The sequence below is a fragment of the Mauremys mutica genome, chromosome 24 (assembly GCF_020497125.1).
Source record: "Mauremys mutica isolate MM-2020 ecotype Southern chromosome 24, ASM2049712v1, whole genome shotgun sequence".
Classification (NCBI taxonomy): Eukaryota; Metazoa; Chordata; order Testudines; family Geoemydidae; genus Mauremys; species Mauremys mutica.
The window spans coordinates 7,514,127-7,535,734 of record NC_059095.1 but is presented as its reverse complement, the minus strand read 5'-3'; the positions used below and the strand labels follow the sequence as shown (position 1 = coordinate 7,535,734).

Sequence of the window (21,608 nt, the reverse complement as noted above, 5' to 3'; positions counted from 1 at the left end):
TGGATGCAAGGGCACTTTCCACCAATTAAAAGGCATTGCAATCTATCATTTTTCTCTAGTGTAGACAAGGCCTTGGTCACCTCCAGAATAGGTGACTGAAACTCAGTATATCTTGGACTGAATGTGGATAAAATGCAGATGTCCCAGTTTGTGCAGAATGCAGCTCCCTAGCTCCTCAATGGAGTGGGTCACAACAAGCCCATCTGGAGTGTAACCACTTCAAAGGCTCACTGCAAGACCTTACTCTTTGACAAAGCACTTTCATTACATCCAGCATGATGATGGTGTGTGTGTGTTTGCAAAGCTACCTTGTCCAGGGAGTGGAGAAGAATAGAAAATTCCTTTGTAGATTTCAAGGATCTATACCAGGAATCGGCAACCTTTCAGAAGTGGTGTGCTGAGTCTTCATTTATTCACTCTAATTTAAGGTTTTGCGTGCCAGTAATACATTTTAACGTTCTTAGAAGGCCTCTTTCTGTAAGTCTATAATATATAACTAAACTATTGTTGTATGTAAAGTAAATAAGGTTTTTAAAACGTTTAAGAAGGTTCATTAAAAAGTATAAATTAAAATGAAGACCCCCCCCCCCCCCGGACTCGTGGCCAGGACTCAGGCAGTGTGAGTGCCACTGAAAATCAGCTTGTGTGCCACCTTCGGCACGCGTGCCAGAGGTTGCCTACCCCTGATCTATACCTTCAGACTTCATTTGCCTTCAATATTGTGGTAAAGGGCACTAGAAAAACTCCCTGAGTTAGATAAGAATTTCACTCAAGGGAAGAATTTTTACCCTGAGGTTTCCAGCTGAAATGCAGGCAGCATGTTACATGACTGATCAGATCTTTCAGAGGCTAGTGAAACTGGCGAACGCCATCTGACTTTGAGGCTATTCTGGGTAGAGGAAAATGTTGTCATTTACCTTTACCTGGCATGATCTTATGGGAGGGTGTTGGCCTTATCTACCAAAATTACCTCTGGGGAGGTCCTTGGTGATCCTACCCAAAGGCAATGATGATTTTTGCGTGAGGGTTAAAGTTCCCATCCTGGGGAATTAACTTGAGTTGGCCTCTGTTTCTCCCCTAAGTTCTGGGTTTCCCACGTAACATGCTCTGGTTTGTTTCAGGCCACGTCTGCTTTTTCAAAAATGAAGATGGAGATAAAGAAAAGTCGCCGTCACCCACTGGGCAAACCACCAACCCGCTCCCCATTGTCTGTGGTTAAACAGGAGGCCTCAAGTGATGAGGGTGAGTGCAAATGGCTGTCCAGAATACTGATATGCCGGGGCTACTTGCTTAGCCAGCCAGTCGCTTGACAAGCCCAGGCAAATCGTTGGGGTGGTCATTAATGGGACACCATGGCATGAGATTCTTCTGCATTTTGCTTTATTGGTGGCAGCCTCTATGCACTCGGAAGGAAGTGCCCAGCTCTAGTTTGTTTTTCTGACTTTCTGGGTGAGACCTGTTAGTTACAGGAGATGTGGGGGGAAAACATCATGGGGAAATTTGGGAGAATGATCTGGGCAATGAGTGATTAAATTCCTGTTTGGAGACAGGCTGTGGGTGCAGTGGAGAGGGAGGAAGGGCAAGTTCTTTGGTCTTACTCAAATGGCTACATCAGTTGGCAGATCAGGACTTCCAAACACCTGCCTACAAAATCACTTTCAGATGGTCAAGCTGCACTAGACACTTCTGTCCAAAGGAGGTTTCTATGCTCCCTGGAAGAGCTTTCTGTTCACAGCTGTCCTTGCTGCACTGCTAAGTGGAAGTAATGCAGTTTGGAATCTTAAGCTATGTCGACACTACAAGCTAGGGTGTAATTCCCTTACCCATGTTGTAACGAAGCTGGTTTTGGCGGGACCCAACTGAGAGAGCCAATTCAGGACAAATTGCTTAAAACGGCAGTTACAGCCCAAGGCTGGGGGTTTTCCACGTCTAAGGCAAACCAAATCAGCCAGACAAAGAGGACTTTGGTCTCACCCCACTGGCTAACCACAAGTCACACAAGCAATTCCCTTAGACACTCCAGTTTCCCAGTATCACCACCAGTGCCACTCGTCATGGGGATGAATGGTTATGAAAACCAACACCCGAGTAAAGGAAAAAAGCTTCCCTGGATCCCAGAGAACCAAGCCCCAGACCCAGGTCAATATACAGATCAGATCTTACCCACAAATCATGCTGTTGCCAATCCTTTAGAATCTAAAGGTTTATTCATAAAAGGAAGAGGATATAGATGAGAGCTAGAATTGGTTAAATGGAATCAATTACGTACAGTAAAGGCAAAGTTCTTGGTTCAGGCTTGTAGCAGTGATGAAATAAACTGCAGGTTTAAATCAAGTCTCTGGAGTACATCCCCTGCTGGGATGGGTCAACAGTCCTTTATTCAAAGCTCCAGAGGTAAGAAACAGGATTGAAGACCAGATGGAGATGAGCCATCAGCCTTTTATAGTTTTTTCCAGGTGTAAGAACACCTCTTTGTTCTTACTGTGGAAAATTACAGCAAAATAGAGTCTGGAGTCACATGGGCAAGTTCCTGCATACTTTGCTGAGACTCAAGGCATATCTGCCATTCTCTCAATGGGTCAGTTGCATAGCTGATGGTCCTTAATGGGCCATCAAGCAGGCTAAGCAAAGCTAACACCGTCAGCTTGTCTGGGGTGTCACCCAGAAGCATAGCATACGTTTGAAATACAGACAGTAGAGAGCCAATATTCATAACTTCAGCTACAAAAATGACACATGCATACAGACAGCATAATCATAACCAGCAACCCATAACCTGGTCTTAGACACCTCATTTGACCTCCTTTATACAAGATTTGGTGCCCCGACAGGACTTTGGTTGCAACCATGTTCTATATGGTCCCAGTTCAAATCAATAACGTGACACATGTACACATACTGGCACTGGCTCGTGGGTATGTATTTGGCACAACTAAGCCGTGCCTCCGCTGCTGCTAACAGTGTTACTGCAGCTACACTGGTATTTATACCTCATGCTAGGTTGATGAGAGCTAGTGCAAGCAGGGAAATCACACCCCTAGCTCATAGTGTAGACATACCTGTAGCCAGGGAAAATACTGCATATGGGTGTAGTGCTCCTGGCATGAACCTGTGTTCTCCTTCATCCTCATATAGAATGAATGGAATTAGGTGGGGAGACAGTTAAAGGCTGATTTCCTCTTTAACAAACTGGGACCTAGACTTTACTGCGGGGCCCTTTGGTTCCATGCTCCTGCAGTGCAGCAGGCTGGAAATCTTGCAGCAGAGTCAGAAGGTTGTTTTGTTTTTTTAAAAGGGTGGTCTCCACTGAATTAAATCAGAAAATGAATAATACAGTCGGTATCTATGCCTTGTATTAATTGTAATGTTTAATATTTTACTCTGCCTCTGATCCTTTTTCTGCATGCCCCATGTACTTGAATGTGTAGAAATTGTCATGGGGAGGCTTTGGCAGCGAGGTAGGGGAGAAATGGGGGTTTTGTCACCCAGAAAAGAATAGGGAAGAAGTTTAGAGTTGTGGGAGAAGCAAATTAGCTGGATGTTTCTGCTAAAACCATCACAGAATGCCTGGGGCCCCAGTCAAAAGTTGGTGAAAGCAAAGAATTGACAGAAACTAATCAGCACAAGCAACTGCCTATCAGGCCTGTGCCAGAAGTAGATGAAGGTTGCTCATTAGATTGTAGTTGATGAAAGGGGGTTGGGGGAATAGTTGCAGAAAAGTGTAGAGTAGAACCCAGACTGAGCTTGCCTCTTGGGCACAATTTAAATCTATAGGAGGGTAAGGAGTGCACCCTGTGATGGTAGTTGAGAATAGAGTTGCCACTCACAGATGGAGACTGAGTGATGCTCAGACCCCTCTTGGGACCAAATGAATCATCGCGTCGTTTCCTGAAAGATGAAACTACTGCCTGGAGGTCAAGGGATTACCATAGATCTGTATTGCACACCTTGAACTTGGCTTAATTAGGGGAGGCTGCATGATCTAATGCATGGACACTGGGACTGGGAGTCAGGAAATCAGGAAACGGGTTCTCTTCTCTCCCACTGACCTGTCATATGAGCTTGGCCCAGTCACTCTCCCTCTGTGCTTCGGTTTCCCCATCTGTAAAATGGAGATAATGATAGCTGGGCTATAGAAGAACGAACTGATGGTGTTTGTTCTTTAACTTCTCCTAAGTGTCACTGGAGTGTTTATTTTACACCCTCTTGCTGCATTTCATCCGTACTGAAGACACTTCCCATTGCTCATTTTGCTCTAGAAACGTTTCCATTTTCCGGGGAGGAGGATGTGAGTGACCCAGAGGCTATGAAGTCTTTACTTTCCCTGCAGTGGAAGAATAAAGCACATAACTTCCCAGCTGAGCGAAAATTCAATGCAGCTGCTGCCCTGAGCGAGCCCTACTGTGCTGTCTGTACCCTCTTCTACCCTTATAACCAGGTAATTTCTGATACTGCTGCAGATGGGTGGGTCAGTGGAGGGTATTGCATAGTGGGTATTTTAGTAAGATTAGTGTGGGTTTGTTTTCATGGTGTGTCGGTGCAATGATCTAGGCTTTTATTGTAAATTCATAAGTCAGCGCCCCAGGTTTGTGTGCCATAGAGATGTATAGCAGAGACAGTGGGAAAATCCTACTGGCTTTTCATCTTTCCTTGCATTAATTTTTAATTTTACTTAAGTAAAACAGAAATTCCATGGCAAGGGAGTATGCCGTTAACCTCAGATTGTCTTGTGTTGAGCTCTGCCACAGAATTCTTGTGTGACCTTCAGTACCTCACTTAATCTCTCTGCCTCAGTTACCTTATCTGCAAATGGGAATACTGCCCACCTCAGAGGGATGGTGTGAGAACTGATGTGCAAAGCTCTTTGAGATCCTCTGATGGGGAACACGATAAGTGCAAATTATTATTATTATTAATGTTGTCTACACAAGGCCACCAGAACTGTGCAAAACTTGCCTTTCTCTTAAAAGCTGGTGGACCACATGCTTTTTCTCCTCTTCATCCACCAACACTCGGAGCTTGACAACTTCTCAAGCTGAGTAGGCGCAGCTCAGGGGTCCGTACAGAGAAAGCAGCCTCTGCTCTTTGTGGGTATATCTATACTGCAATAAAACCCAAAACAAAAAACCCAACCCACAACAGTGAGACTCAGAGCCTGCGTGAACTGACTTGGGCTTGAGCGACTTGCAGAGCATTGTAGATATTCCTCTGAGACAACCCTCCTTGCTGGGTTTCTGAGCCCAAGCGGGAATGTCTACACTACTATTTTTAGCCCCATAGCATGAGCCTGAGTCAGTTGACCCAGGCTCTGAGACTTGCTGCTGCAGGTTTTTTGTGTTTTGCAGTGTAGCTGTACCCTGAGACACGCTGCCTGATTGAAAGAGGATTCTACCTGGATCTGTTTTTACGCTCTCCAGGTTGTTTGAAACGGGAGGGTGGATTTACAAAATGCTGACCGAGAGTAATTTCAGGTCCTTCTGTGGTTTTGTTCCTACCTAGGAGAGGCCAACCTCAGTGCTACTGAATTGCGAACATATGCTACAGCATCCCTCTTTTCCCAGGCTCATACAGGCAGCTGTAACGTTTCAGTTACGCAAGCAAGAGCAATGGTGTTGGTCTCGGTTTTATAAATTAATGCATTGGAGCCTGGGCTTAGTGTAATGCGGGAGGCACTGTACAAGGCAGCAGAAAGGAGATATGCATATGTAAATCTTTGTGGTGTGTAATTTGTTTTAATTTTCTAATCATTTGAGTAAATCAGAGCTAATACCCAGAAAGGTTTTCTGGGCACGTCCAGCTTTCCTCACTTGCCGTAAGAGGCTGCTGGGATTTAAAGTTCTGGGAACTTCAGTTTAAGATGCAGATTTTCTTGGCAATCGTTGCCAAGCAAAACATTGGGAACCAAATCTAACCCTGTCCCACCTATCAAATGTATATTATAAATCAGACCACACAGGACGGGATACATCCAAAATTCGTAAAGCCCCTCTACTCTCAAGATGGTAAATTCTTCTGTGCATTGCGTACATAGTGCTGATAACTTAGCTGTGCCTGGTTTAAACACCAAAGCTGCACATTTCAAGGGGATTGGAAAAAATAAGATTTAACACACTGACACATTTGGGTCCTGTAGTGATTTACAGGAGCAGACATTAATACATACAGTGCTGCTACACTTGCGTATGCATCAAATTGGTAGTCAGCATGAGGTAGCCTTGTAGCATAGGTAGCCCTGTAGTAATAGGTAGGGGTGTGTGTGTGTGTGTGTGTGTGAATATCTATGAATATATTTGTATGCAGGCGTGTATAATTACCCTCACACCTCCATAGGTGTAGATCAGAATCACATGGAGAAGAGGAGGTTTTTTTTTATTAGTTTAAATATGCTTGTTCCAACATTGTATCCCCCAGTTACTAGTTTGATGGCCTTCTGTTTTCTCGCATCCAGTTCCACTAAGGTATCGCTTTTCAGAGATGTACTGAATCTCTTCTCCCTTTATTTTCAAAAACTGGGAATAAAAATCCTAGTGGGCCTCTTGCTGTCCCAGCAGATCTGGGTGATTTTTTTTTTAAATATATATGATTAGTGCAGTAGTTTTGTTCAAATGTGCTTTAGCCCCATTCACATCTGTGTGCGTTGCTTTCCCTTAGTGTTCAAGCAGTGTTTTTGAAACTGGTATTTAAAATCACACATGCAAATCTTTGCACCAGAAATCCTAGCACACACATCCAGCCAGGGAACAGAAACATACAATGCTATTCGTCTGACCACTTGTATCTAAGCACTTTATCCAGCTTCTGAATATTCACAAGCAAAAAGTAAGATCAGAGTAAAAAATCATCCACTGAATTTGAACATCAGCTTTAAGGAATTTTCAATTTGCTTCCAGATACTTCATGAGCAGGAAGGCAAAATTTGTTAGATATGTTATTTGCTCAACTCTGCCCCAGTTTGTCCCTGCATAAATAGGGCACATGGAGCCAGACACAGCTCTGTGTTCACTTGGGGCATGCGTGTTTAAAAAAAAAAATCCCTGATTTATTCTGCAGACAGAAAATAAAGTATCTCTCCAGGACTGCATGATGTTGCTGTATAATGGATTGTGAGGAGACTTGGGTGCAGCTGGGCTGTTTAATCTGTTATTTTTAACTCTGGTTTACTACCAGAAACCTTTAAATATCTTTCTGAAGAAAGAACAGGAGAGGGTGCGGAGGGAGAGGGGTAGATGTTGCTTATTCTGTTGAGATAGTCTTCTTCTGCAGCATTTGGGGATTTGATCTTATTTTGTAAAAGTATAAATGCAAAAATAGTGAATGCCGCTCATTATTCTAATGCAGGGGTTCTCAAACTGGGGGTCGGGACCCCTCAGGGGGTCACGAGGTTATTACATGGGGGGTCACGAGCTGTCAACCTCCACCCAAACCCTGCTTTGCCTCCAGCATTTATAATGGTGTTAAATTAAAATCACTTTTTTGTATATTTATAAGGGGGGTCGCACTCAGAGACTTGCTATGTGAAAGGGGTCACCCGTAAAAAAGTTTGAGCCACTGTTCTAATGCCTCCCTGAGCTTTCAAACCAAACGACAAATCCCAGGGCACACCCTGTTGGAACGGAGGGAGCAACAAGATTCTTGTCATGTGAGGTAGGAGTTGGGATAAGAGCACTTGTTGCGTGGTTGCAAACAGCATGAGCTAGTGAGGATTGATTTTTTTCACAAGGGCAATATTCTTTGAATTTTAGAACAGCTGGTGGATGGGCAAAGTGGAGACTCTGTGTACCACTGTTTCCTTTTCCTCCTTAAGTCCTTACAGATGGATAAAGAGGCTGTCCAGGTCTCCACAGGGGAGAGCTCCTCCTTGCTCCAGCTTTCAAAGTGTGGACAGAAGACAAAGCCTCTGATCCCTGAGATGTGTTTTACCTCAGGTGGTGAAAACACAGAGCCCCTTCCTTCAAACTCGTACATTGGAGAAGATGGAACCAGTCTCCTGATCTCCTGCGCCAAGTGCTGCCTGCAGGTTCATGCTAGTGAGTGTTCCTCCTTCCGCACTAAGGGCTCTGGGCATTCAGTCACTTGTAAGTTTCTGTACACCTGTGCTCTCTGCATTTGGACACTTTCTGGGCATGCTTACGGTTCCTGCCACACTCCCTTTTGCCAGTTCCTGTACTAATGTGCGTATACATTTCCTCTTCATTGTGTTCTCAGGTATGTCGTGGCTATGAACATCCTTGCATATTTCTGCACATTTGCTTTCTATTCCTCTTCTGCTCCTTCTGGAATTATTTTCTCTGGTTTGGGGGGGCAAATAAGGGAAAGATCAGGTCCTGCCTGATGGAAGCTCCCTTCTTATACAGGCATCTTCCATGTAAACCCCTAATGTGCAGGCTCTCTCCCTAAGCCACGCTGGTGAGTCTGGGGGATATGGAAGCCAGGCGAATACAGCAGTGCCACCTTAGACATGCAAGTCAGGTGGGAGACACTAAGTAGAAATCCTTAGCTTATGTGATCAGCCATGGTACTGATTGAAAGCTGCTCATGAGGAAACACCTGAGGAAGAGAAAACAGGTACATTCACCTCCGTGCGTCAGCCTCCATTTCTAAAGTTGATTGGGGTTGTAACAGGGGACATTCCCAAGGGCAGTATTCAGTAGCGGCTGAAACTACAGCAGATCAGCCCCTAAAATGTTTTCAGCTATAGATTGGGCTCCCATTGAGATACTGTCTTTTAGAGGAAAGTCCATTATTTTATTGGACACTTCTCCTTCTGACACATCTATTTACAGATTGGCCGTCTCAAAGCCTGCGTGAACAGAATGGTAATTTGGGTTCCGGGGGATCTCCTGAGGACAAATAAATTCTTAAATTTCTCTCCCAAAACTTGTGCCATTGACATACTCTCATCCAGGCCACTATGGGGAGCTGACTGGAGCTTTTCAAGGACAAGCTGTGTCTAAAGCCCTTCTGCCCCCACAGTCTGCACTAATGAAACAGGATATTGCAGCCTTTTGCTGTGGTGGGAAATAGAACCCTGAAATCGCCTTTCAGCCATTAGGACGACTGAACATCATTCTGGGAGATCTTTTGAAATGAAAAGTATAAAACCACCTCATTGAAACAACTCCATTACATACCTCCTCCTTGCTCACTTGCACCGTGTAATGAAACGACTCCTGGCCAGTTTGACACTTGCGCTTCCGTAAGAGAATCCTCTGAGAGAAACGGCCCATCTTTGTCGAATGATTGCACAGCTGGGGCAGACAATGAGCCTTTTGCTAGGGTTAAAAAGAGGACAGGTGCCAGCAGTTCCAGGTGAGTTACCCGGGGAGTAGAATGGAAGAAAAGGGAAGAAAAAGTTCATTAAGAATTCTATCTCCCATGCTATTGCTACAGAGAGAGTGCAGCATGAATATACCAGCTGTACATCATTTTCATGGGGATTCAGGTTGGAATGACTTCTAACTAGTTTTGCACTTACATGTGGTTATCTGTGATAACGCCCTGTGAGAAATGAGGAAACTCCAGAGCAGACATCTTTGAGCAGATCCTGTTTCTGTTTGTTTCTGCCTGCTTTTACACCTGTTTTGGCCTTTGTCAGTGCAAGGAGTCTGACCCTATTGGTATGTAAATTACCATTTATGTATGTCATACTTTGGAAACCAGAAATTGCAAAGTAAGCCACTTACAATCCTCTCACTTGTTCAAAAGTTGGCCTACTAGGTGAACCAGTTATCAAGGTTTCATGAGAGAGGGTAGTTAATACCGTGATTTCTGTGAGCCTCTGTTGTTCTTGGGACCACCTGGGCTTATGGAATAGTTTCTGAGATGCATTTTCGTAGTGTCTGTGTTGCTGTTTGTGACAATGTTAGTTTATCACAGGAGACAGAGACGTCTGGTTCTTTAGAGAGCTAAGGTGGGTGAGGCAGTATCTTTTATTGGAAAGATCGTAGACCTGAAGAAGAGCTCAGTGTAGCTTGCAAGCTTGTCTCTTTCACCAACAGAAGTTGGTTCAATAAAAGATATTGCCTCACCCATGTTCTCTCTAACATCCTGGGACCAACACAGCTACAACAACACTACAAACCACTACATGTTTCTTTGATTATTATGCCCAAGAGAGGATTTCTGATGGCAGCTGGTTGAAGGTACTGGTCTGCGTCAGGAGTACTGTAGATTCTACAGAATCTAGTTAAGATTTGCACTAGTATTAGGAGGTGTGGTACATTATTGTTCTGCTGTTTGAGCTTGGCAGATGGAAAGAATTATTTGACTTGTATCTGCAAAATTTGCTTTTATGGTCTCAGCTTTATAGACGAGCAGTTGAGCACAAATGTATCTTGTGGCGAATTAGAATAAAGGATGAACTTTTCTTGCATCCACGAGGTGGTCACTTCCGGCTCATGGTGTGTAGTATGCTGACATAGGGTGAGTGCGCACATGATAGAGATGGCTTTCTCATCTTGGAGATAGTCGTCACTGGAGAGCTGAGTCTCTTTATCCAGTACATGCATACATCTCCAGTAGAAAGGCATTCAAGAGCAATGTTAGCAAGCCAAATTTTGATTTGGGGAGAGAGATGTGTGTATGAATAAAGCAAAGTTAATCTGCAGTCGTAGACAGAGCCTGGTGCATTCTACTACTCAGGTTTAGCTGTGCTGGACCCATGATGCTTGGGTTTAGCTGCTTCACTCTAGTTTAAGGTTGCAGGTGCGTCACAGTCTGTTTTCACTTGTAGATTCCAGTACCCATTTGCCTTTGGTGTGATGAGACCAGTTTGCTCACTCTGTAGAATGGAGCTACAGCATCGGGGCTTATTGAATCTGGGCTGGCTGGGTGCTGTAAAACTTCTCAGCAGGCCACTTATTACAGTCCGATTTGGAGGAGTCTCACCTGGCCGTGATAAGCTGTGACAACGGGAGGGATGCCAGGAAACCTCAGCCAAGATTTCTAGGCCCTTGAGGTGCTGACACAACCTATTGAGGGGAGAGAGTAGTTACTTTGCTTGTTTGCTAGCCTTGTTGCATTAACTATCGATTCTGGGTTTCAATCACTCTCGTTCCCCTCAGCACACACTTCTTCCCCTCTCTCTTGCATAACTATTTCTGGGAGCTGAAAGCCTCCTATTTAAAAGAATGAGATTTTGCCTCTTAGCTACATTCAGAAACACCCTGGTTCCTGAGGAACAGACAGCCGCATTCAAAGGTTAATATTTAGTCCGAGCAGCTCTAGTCTGGCTGGTTTGCTCCTAATAAGCAAGATTTAATTTATTTTCTGGAAAAAAAAATTAAATATGTTTCTCATCGTAGTTTCTCCTTTAGGCTCCTCTTTTCTTTCATTCTTTAGTTTGTGTCTCTCCCTCTCTCATCTGACAGCTGTGTTCCTTCAGAAGATTCCCCCCTCAAGTCCAGAGGTCCCCCGACCTGTGGTCTTGAAACAAGAAATCAATGCTGAAATTTCACAGTCTGATCCACACAGGTTTGGGCTCCACAGATATTTCACTTAAGGGCTTAAAATAGAAACTCATGTCAACTTCCTAATCAGTTTTCCAAACTCCATCACCCCGCCTCTTTTGCCAGGTCTGGATTGGATCTGCTTTCATGACCTGTCATGTGATGGAAAGGAACTTCATATGCAGGAGGCAACCGTGGGTGTATATTATTGACTCTTTTCTGAGGTTGTCTGTCTGGGTTAGGTAGCTGCTTGTTACGGAAGTGGGTACTGTGTTGTCCTCACTTGATAGCTGAATATTTACCTTTAGTTTACCCAAGTTATTAACACTAAATATTGACGTGTTTTGTATACTAGAGACCCTGTTTTGCCTGTTCAGCTGAGATGGTAGCACCTTGATTTCCAGCTTTTAGTGTGTTTAGCTGAAAATTTCTCATGAGGTGTTTGGGAAGAAGGATGGCCTACTGGTTAGCCTGGGATTCCCCCAGGTTCAATTCCCTGATCCACCCCAGACTTCCTGTGTGATGTGCAACAGTAAGCACATGGAGTGTTTAATTCCCCACTGCTAGATAACTTTATTCTCCCCCTTTTCCCCCCTTCAAATAAGGTCCTTCTCCATTTTTCTGCAAAGATGGCTGCACCAGCTGGGTTTAAATCAGATCATCATTCTTACCCCCTTTGATGTGTCCATTTAGTGTAGCAATAGGGGCATATCTTGTGAGACCAATCTCTTGAATGTAGTTCCAGACATCTCCTCCTAACCTCTGGCCCTAGGAAGGAGTTGGGGTTTCACATTCTATTTCAGTCCTAGCTGCCCTACCCCTAGGTGACTCCTCGTCCTTGTCATTTGTGTGTTGTGGTCTTTTGGGTTTTGAATTGGCTATTCCAAATACTGTGTCTAATTTCCAAGGTGTATCTAACCTGAACTATCAGCAATGGGCTTCATGTATGTGTTGCCAAGAGTGTGAGAAGAATACTTTGGTTTCTTTCAGGTTGCTATGGAATACGCCCTGATCTGGTGAATGAAGGCTGGTCTTGTTCCCGGTGCTCAGCCAATGCATGGGCAGCGGTAAGTATCCACTGTAGTGGAGACTGGAAAGGAAAGTTTCTGGGGAGAATTAACTGGATGCGTCAACACCGAGGGGAGGTGGGGAGACAAAGTATTTCCCGGCATGCTGTTGCCCCAGCTTAATAAATCTCTGCGGAGGTTTGATTTGGGATCGCCTTGGTTGTCTTTTCAATTAATCTTTATGATGTTTTTTTACTGTAGGACTGCTGCCTGTGTAATCTCAGGGGAGGAGCTCTTCAAATGACCACTGATGGAAGGTAGGTAGCATTGAAAATGTCTTGCCTGTATCCTAGAGAGACAAGGTGAGTGAGATAATATCTTTTACTGGATCAACTTCTTTGGAAAGCTCTCTCACCAACAGAATAAATAAGATTTATTGGTCCAATAAAATATATTACCTCACCCACCTTGTGTCTCTAATATCCTGGACCAGCACAGCTACCACTGTGTATACTAGCACTGTATACTAGCTCTCTCACCCAAGCACTAGTGCAAGTAATTTTGTTTATATTGTGAACACTGGTCATGGTGCTCCAGTGTGTGAGCAAGATTTTGCCTCACATGCATAATTGCTGCTCTTTAGAGTGGATGGGTGAACTGGGATGTCTGTGCTGTCCCACTCTTTCTCTACTCTTAAGGGTCTGATTCTGTGTGGCACTGAACACCTTTAATGTCATTGATTTCAAAGGCAGCACCTTTCAGATAGTGCTCAGCACCATGCAGAAATGCTTCCCTATTGAAGAAAGTTGATCTCAGTTGTTCCAGAGACCTTTATCTAGTGCAGTGCATGATTAATAACCAGATGCTAATATTACCAGTGCTGTCAACTATCATAAATGTGTCCAGATACTATAGAAGGGAAACCGGGAGAAATGTTAACAGCCCTCTAGAGTTTATTCATCCCATAAATGTGCCAACATTTTTTTTTTTAAATATGGCAGCTTCTAATTTCTCTGATTTCCAGGTGGATCCATATAATCTGTGCTATCACTGTCCCAGAGGCCCGTTTCCTCAACGTAATAGAGCGCCATCCTGTGGACATCAGTGCTATTCCAGAGCAGCGGTGGAAACTGGTAGGTGCTTCCTGAGGATTGCTTGAGTAATAGCAGGGCTTGGCTTAGCTAGTGAGAAAAACATTAAATGTTGTGTCGGAGCCTCAGGCTGCAAGGGCTGGAGGATGTTCTCCTCAGGAAGCAGTACCATTTAGATATGTCCGAGAGGGTCTGCTTTCCTTTAAAATGTTTCACTTTCTCCGTCAGGAAATCTTTCCCATCTCCATCCTCTGTGCAGAAATTAACAAATGCCCCCTTGTGGTCATCTCGATAAGGAGGGAATCAGGAGAAGATATATCAATAGGTTACATGCCAGTAGATGGATTTCTAATTCCTTTCTGTGGAGGTTGCAATAGCTTCATCCCGGGGGCTTAATGATTAGATGGAATCAATGAGTCTTGGCTTTGCCTACGGTGCTATGTTCTCCCAGCTGGTTCTGAATACCCCTCTGTTATGGGTGCATTTGGTAAGATAAATTGTGCTTTTTGCTTTTCTTTTGTGTGGGAGTCAGTTTTGGACATCAAGAGGGGGTTATGGTGGGGGAAGATGTCGTTAGCATTGATGTATTCGGTAGTTAGTGCTGATGTATTCATTAACTGCGCAGCTTTTCAGTGTAGGCAGCCCAGCCCTTCCTGGATGAGAGGTTAGGAAGAATCTGTGTATGCTTCTAGAGTTATTCTTCTGTTGTGCAAATGGGTTTTGTACACAAATGTGAATGTAAAAAGCATTCATTATTCAGGTTGCGTGATGGAGCAATGTGATGCGAGAGTGATAAATCTTGAAGCACCAGCTCTTTATGGATTGTCTGACATTTCCAGCATGCATCCTCTTCATTACCACCACTTGTAACGATGAATTAAAAATCCTTTTACACAGAAGTCGCTTGTATTGCTTAATGGGGCCTCACAAGAAAACCTGTTAACTCCTGCATGGCTGCCTTGCAACTGTGCAGCATTCATCACTGAGTCTATGCAGCATCACTTTGTCATAATGAACTCCAGACTGCTTGGCATGGATCTGTGTGGGAGGACTCTGATTAAAGGAGAAGACTTTACAGGCAGAAGATAATTCGGGGAGTATGGCATGTGTATTGGGGGTGTGGGGGAGAGAACCACAAACTGTGGGGGCAGGAAAGTGAAGGTGAGCATTGGGAAGCCTTTGGTGTGATGCTACTTGATTCAGTAACAAGTTTCCATGGATTTCTGTCCACTGTGCAGCATTTTACAGGTGTCCAAGGGCATCATGGATTTAAGATGCCTTTATCTGAAGCATTTATTTGGACAACACCTGGCCCAATTGGCTCATGATCCTGATTAGGGACTTTGAGCTGTACCTCATTTGTGATACATGGTACCCTTTATGGACCAACAGTCCAGTCCAGGGTAAATTCCATGTTCCTCCTTTAGCTGCAGTGGACATTTTAAGAAACCCATTCTTTGTAGTAGCTTACCTGTGTTGGGAGTCTCACTGAGAACAGCTGGACTCAGCTGCCTCAGCTTTTGGGAGGAAGAGAAACACTACTTTTCTAGGTGTGAAATGAGCTTAACTCTTACCAGGCAGAGCGTGTGGGGATTTGTTGGATAAGCTGGTGGGTTTTGCTGTGTAGCGCACAGGAAGTAATATTGGAGATGACAGAATACTAAAATAGCATCCTTCCTTCGTGTGGCATCCCAGCCAGCTCTGCTTTATAGACAGGTCAGCCCAAACATACCCACATCAACCGTGTCTTTTTCTCTCACACACTGCAATGTTAAGAAATGAGAAGGACAGATTTTCAGAAGTGCCTATAGAGAGGTTCATGCACTCGCTTGACATGTATGCGCAAGTAATAGGGGAGGTTGAGTTTCATGCCTAAGGCATTACAGGGTTTGAGATTGCTAAGGCTTGCCAAATTTGCTAAATTACTTGGGCACAGCAGGGTGAATGAAGGGAAGTGTGGGAGTAAGAGCGAGTGACTGATAACCTGTTTAGCTTTAGACCATGCTATGGGCAGCAGCTGTGAGCTTCTCATATACAGCTCGACCAGTATACCTCAGACTAGTCATATCCAACCTGAAGCACTCCCTACTATTTTCAACCTGGGCCCCCACTCAGATCTGTTAAAACAACTCCTGCTATTTCAGTCCTGAATAGGCGGACAGTCTTGCTGAATTGTACAGTGGCTTTTATTCTGTGGATGAACATCTACTTCGGCATGGGGCCAAAATTGTCCTCTATGGTTTCCTTCATATTTCATGGGAGGTATAGAATTTTCACATTTGATGCCTCAGGTTGGAAATCAGGACACTTAGTTAACTGTCTATTGTTCTAAGCACCCATTGCTCCCGTTGGAAGTAAGAGCTGTAAGTGCTCAGCACCCCCTGAAAAGCTAGAATTAGGCACCTGGTTTTGAAAATGTTAGTCTGTATGGCCCACTATGCGCTGCTCCATCTTAATCAGAGCAGCCTTTCCCATTGTCTGCTGGCCTCTTATATGTTTATGCCAAGATCACACATTACTCTGCTAGCAGACAACATGGAGGAGCTCAGATACCTGCTTGGAAACACATGGAGCACTGAAGCTTCTGGCAACATGCCAGCATGGCCCTTGTACAAAGTTTCTGCTGCCCCTGCAATCAGGACTAGTTTTAGGAGGTAGGAAGTAAACTGACTCTCAGCCCCTTTATCCCACACCACCAGAATGTCTGTTCTGTTTGTTTACTGTCTGCTTGCTAAGATCCCTTTTTGGTTTTTTTACTCGTGGGTGCCATTATAATAGATATGCACATACTAGTGCTGGAAACAACAATGTGTCGCAGTGTTACCATATATAATGCTGCGTTACTTTTGTAGGTGTCATAACTAAGGGAAGATAAATTACATTTTGAGCTGAAACTTGAAATGAGATGTAAAGTCAATGAGTCAGATACGAGGCTTTGTTCTTGACAGTAGGATGTTAAGGAGAAAGTTCTTGAACTAGCAGCCCTGGTAAAATTGCATAGGAGTTTTGAGCTAAATGAGTATGGGGGAGTGTACAGAGAAACATGGTTTATGAGATACCATGGAGCAAGTCCATTGAGGTTTTTGGCAAGTGCATCCTGATACAAATGGGGGAGCTAGTGGAGTTGTTTAGAGAGAGAGAGGGACAGGCAGATTGTGGTCACCTTTCTTTGTGTGTTAGAGGTGGGTAGAGGTATCCTGTATGTGGTGAGGCTTGTGGTGAACATGGAGAAGGGAGTTGAAATCAAGGTGAGCAGAAGAGGAGACAAGGCTGAAGATTTCAGTAGTGTTTGAGTTGAGGGAGATGTAGGTGAGAGAGTGGAGCTGGGATGAACAGACCCATGGGAAAGGAGAGTGAAGAATGATAGGAAGGTCATAGGTAGCTGAAGCAAATGAACTGGAGTAAAGAAGGGAGGTGGCAGGAGATGCCTCTCCAGTGGATTCAAGTGCATTTTGTTACTGTTCACATCTCTTTTCCTTAGCAATGTGGGGGTGGTGAGGCAGCACTCTCTGATGTAGGTGCAGGGTGAGGACTTGGGGTGACTTGTTTGAAAACAGTGTCCAGTTCATCTGAAAATGTGCATTAGGTGCTAAGGCCTGGGCTCCCCTTGAAAGCATAGACCTCTGAGTTCATTTGAGCATGCTGCAGCATTATAAAGAATGCAGTTTGCATGGTTTCTGATTAATGGTGTATTACAGGCTTGTGTGTGTAAATTATGTATGACGTGGAAATTCAGAATAATTAGCTGTCATCCCTCACCGGAGTAAATGAATTGTAGTGTTCATCATGCTGTAGACAGCCCATTCCTTACTCTCCGCTATGATCTGATTTTTTTTCTGTGTGCATTTATTCAGAGTATTTTTCTCCCGTACCTTAGATACTCTTTCTCTTCCCACCTCCCCTTCCAAATTAATTCATATCTGTCGGAGCATCTTCCCCACGATACCCAGTCCCATGTCCCACACCTCCAGGTCTTCCACTCATGCTCTGCTTTCACCATCCTCCACATCTCAAGGTCCCTGTAACTTAAATTTTCCTTTGTCCTCCGATCATATTTGATCTATCTAATCACTTCTTTTGGTGTGGCTCTTCTGCACAACAGAGTGTCTCTGCCACTGGGATGCCATTAGATGCATGTTAATCCCTCAGGCTTGGAAGCAGGCTTTACAGCAATAAAATCAGACTCCCTTACTCAAGGGTTAATACTCCCTTGAGAGGCTGTATTGAGCACTTCGTATATCAGCGCTTGTCCCTGCTAGGGAGAGAATTAGGTATTGACAGTTTAATAATGAGATCTCATTGCTATTGACTTGCTCTCAGTGCTGTATTCCTGCTGCGCACTTTGCTGTGGTGCTTATCTACCTTTTGAACATGGCTTACAGAGCGATAAGGGCATAGCTTATTAAATACTAAAAACTACAGTCAGGCAGTGCGAAGGGCCTGACTTTGACTAACAAAAGCTAGGAAATTCAGAGTGAAAGCACAGGGCCAAATTCATCTCTCTCTCCACTGATTCTGATACTTACAAGAGAAATGAACTTGGCTTATTGCATCCACATACAGGAGTGTTACTGATATATCTGGGCATGATTGGGAGTGATGGGAACGTATGAGGCTGAGTGATTTCCTCTCGTCCTTTCTCAGTTTATGGTGGGGAGAGGGAAATAACTGTCCCTCTTTGGGGCAGGGACAGTATTTGTTAGAGCACTAGTACAGTTGAGGCAGGGAAGGGAGGTGGGAAGAAAGGCTACACCTGATGGCAGGAGCTGCAGAGGGAGGAAGGTTCTCACTCCCAGTGAAGATGGGACACTGATGTGTAGATGAGCTGAGGGAATGGGGAGGAGACGGGAAGGCCCAATAAAGCGTTTTCTTCTGGAGCATACCACCAATCTTCAGGTGACTAAAACATTTCCACCAATCCCCATTCCCACCCACAATATATGGGGAGATGATTTCAATATGATAAATATTTATCCTATATCTGTCCCCTGATCACTTGTCCTTCAATCCGTCTCCCCAGGATTCTATTCATATGAGCGGTTTGAAACAGTTGCGTTCTTTTTCAAGGGCAACCTCCTTCCCTCTACAACATGTGGAATTTCCTCTTTCTCAGGTTATCCCAATCTGTGGCCCAGGCCAGCCACCAGTGACAGCTTTTCTAGACACACACATTTTATGAACTAAGGCTGGGATTTCCAAACGAGCAAATAGGCATTAGGAGCCCAATTCCCCATGAAAGTCAGTGAATTCGTAACTCCCTGAGGCTCCTTTGGAAATCCCAGTCTAAAAGTTTAATATTCCACATTCCAACAGGGCTGGAAATGGGAGTTTGATACCATTGGAGTGAGGGGCGATTCTCAGCTTCCCAGTGGCACCCAGTGCTCACTCCCAATTCCACAGTACCATGAGATACTGGACTTTTTAAAACAAGGACATGTTTCTTTAGAAAGGGTATTTCAGATCCATTTCAAAGGTGTCTTAAAGGTTGTCTACAGTTGAAAGTTGGTTTACATTAAGGTAAGGTGTGAATTTAAAATGCAGTAGCTATTCTAGAATAATTTCATCTGTGGACACCCTTATTCTGGCATGATAAGTATAATGAATAGTAGGTTAAAAAAGACTTGCTGGCTGCATAGCCAATTCATAATATTCTCATTCCAGAATAAGAGAGCCTTGTTCCAGTTTAGTTTAATCTTCTTTCAAAGAGGATTAAGCAAACATGACACATTTATTCTGGAATAAGAGTGTCCACACACAAGTTATTCCTGAATATCTATTTTGGACTAACTCCATAAGTAGACAAGACTTTACATTTATTATTTGCTTTCCTTTCTCTCTAATCCCTGCACAGAGTAACCAAGGCAGCTGGCTTTACAGAGAGGAATATAAGAAACAGTCCAAATGGGGGGAGGCGGACAGGACTTTAAAGCATTTTAAAACCTTTTTTGTAACATCTGTGGCGTATTCAAAATGCATGGTGTAGTGTGAAGGTTTTATTTACCCAAGAGTGGCAAAGCAGTGAGTGAGTTACATACTTCAGATAATCCCACATAGATGCCAATCAAACTGTTATACCATGTCATCATGTATTCCATGTGTATATATAATAATAATAAAAAGGGCCTACTTAAAAATAAATGTTAAACTGTTGATCTGTGTTGTGTTGTGTCCAGATGAAAATTGTCTATTCTAGCAGCTCATTTCCCAAGATTCAGCTAGAATGTGAATTAAAATGGGTACATTTAAAAATCTCTGGAGAATGGGTGTATAATGGAAGTCGAAGTTTTACCATAATGCTTGTAGGTAATGCTGATACATTACACTCCAGAAAACGTCATCCCAAATTGTTTTTGTGAGGACTTAATTGATTAATATGTGTCTGATGGATTGTGTCATTGATAGCTGCTTGAGAGATTAAAATGATGTCATCTTGTTGCTGTTTAGGGGAACAATAGTTCTGTGTGTCTGTTATATTTAGGATGTGTGTGTTTTGGCTCAGGATGGGTTCTAGATGAGTGCATGTGGTTGAGCAGGCAGATCGAAAGGAATTTGACCACCCTTGTGTCTATAATGCCTGCATGAGACAGCCTCAATCCTGGTTGGGACCTCTGAGCTCTCCTTCAGTGTAACTGTTGATAACAAGGAGTTTTGTACCATGTCTCACTCTGGCCTCCAGCCTCAAATATGTTGATTAAAAGCTGCTGCTGACTTTGTCTCCTTTGCATAATGTGAACCGGTGTTTGTTTCCCTTCAGAAATGTGTGTACTGCCGGAATCGGATGAAGAAGGTGTCTGGTGCCTGCATTCAATGCTCCTATGAGCACTGCTCCACTTCCTTCCATGTGACCTGTGCGCATGCTGCTGGGGTACCCATGGAGCCGGATGATTGGCCATATGTTGTGTCCATCACTTGCTTCAAACATAAAGCAGCCAACCACAATGTAAGTGTCTTCTATTTAAAATCCCTCCTATGTACTGTTTCTCTCATGTCTCTTGGGACCGATCAGGGATCACTTTCCTTTGTTCCATAGATCCCATTTCGGAGGGAGGTATCGCTGGGACAGACAGTGATTACGAAGAACCGCAATGGACTCTACTACAGGTGTAAAGTAATCGGCATGACAACACAAACTTTCTATGAAGTGAACTTTGACGATGGCTCTTACAGCGACAACGTTTACCCGGAAAGCATTACTGTAAGAAGCTCTTTAGATTCCTCTGTAACTGCAGGTAGAATCTGTAGCAGGCTGGCCAAACTTACTGACCCTCCGAGCCACATACGATAATCTTCAGGAGATGCCTGCCGAGGCTGAAGCCCCACCACCCCATTGCAGGGCAGAAGCCTCAAGCTCCCCTCTCCTCCAGTCTGGTAGGCAGAGAATGAGGGGGGAGGTGATGGGCTCTGCGAGCTGCATTTTAACTGTAAAAGAGCCACACGCGACTCGCGAACTGCAGTTTGGCCACCCTTGATCTATAGGATGCAATGCTGCATACTTGCTTACTTCGTGGGAAGGAACAACAAAGCATACCCTGAGAAATCTTTTTACAATAGGTTAAAAAGGTATTGCTGGCCGCATAGCCAATGGATAAAGTGTTCTTCATGCATCCCCTTATATATGGCTTTACTGATTATTACCTGGTTTCCTATTTTTTCTTCCTTGACCAACAGCTGCTGCCAGTGTTGGTCTCCTTCCTTAGAGGTTTTTAAGGTCAGGCTTGACAAAGCCCTGGCTGGGATGATTTAGTTGGGTTTGGTCCTGCTTTGAGCAGGGGGTTGGACTAGATACCTCCTGAGGTCCCTTCCACCCCTGAGATTCTATGATTCTATGAAGTAAGAGAATATAGTTTGTTCTGTCTTGCACACTAATTGCATTTTTAAAGTCTCATTTTTTTCCTCCCAAGTCCTGTTTTGGGTAAATAGACTGGACAGAGTGTGTATGTTTGTTTTAATATAGTAAATAGATTAGAGTGGGGGAGAGTGTATTGAAGAATTGGAGCCGGGTACTAAGAGTCTAGATTCTTGGGTTCTATTCCCAGTTCTGCCACTGACCTGCCTTGTAATAC

At 44.0% G+C, this 21,608-nt stretch overlaps 1 protein-coding gene across 1 annotated transcript in view; it reads left to right on the top strand.

Moving 5' to 3' along the window:
* Positions 1 to 21,608, top strand: part of KDM4B (lysine demethylase 4B) — a 165,153-nt gene that overhangs the window by 134,740 nt on the left and 8,805 nt on the right. The window contains exons 13-20 of the mRNA XM_044998466.1: positions 1,122 to 1,242; positions 4,260 to 4,438; positions 7,805 to 8,027; positions 12,438 to 12,514; positions 12,716 to 12,771; positions 13,479 to 13,587; positions 20,300 to 20,485; positions 20,576 to 20,740. Of these exons, the coding sequence (XP_044854401.1) occupies positions 1,122 to 1,242; positions 4,260 to 4,438; positions 7,805 to 8,027; positions 12,438 to 12,514; positions 12,716 to 12,771; positions 13,479 to 13,587; positions 20,300 to 20,485; positions 20,576 to 20,740 (1,116 nt within the window). The remainder of the gene's footprint in view (positions 1 to 1,121; positions 1,243 to 4,259; positions 4,439 to 7,804; positions 8,028 to 12,437; positions 12,515 to 12,715; positions 12,772 to 13,478; positions 13,588 to 20,299; positions 20,486 to 20,575; positions 20,741 to 21,608) is intronic.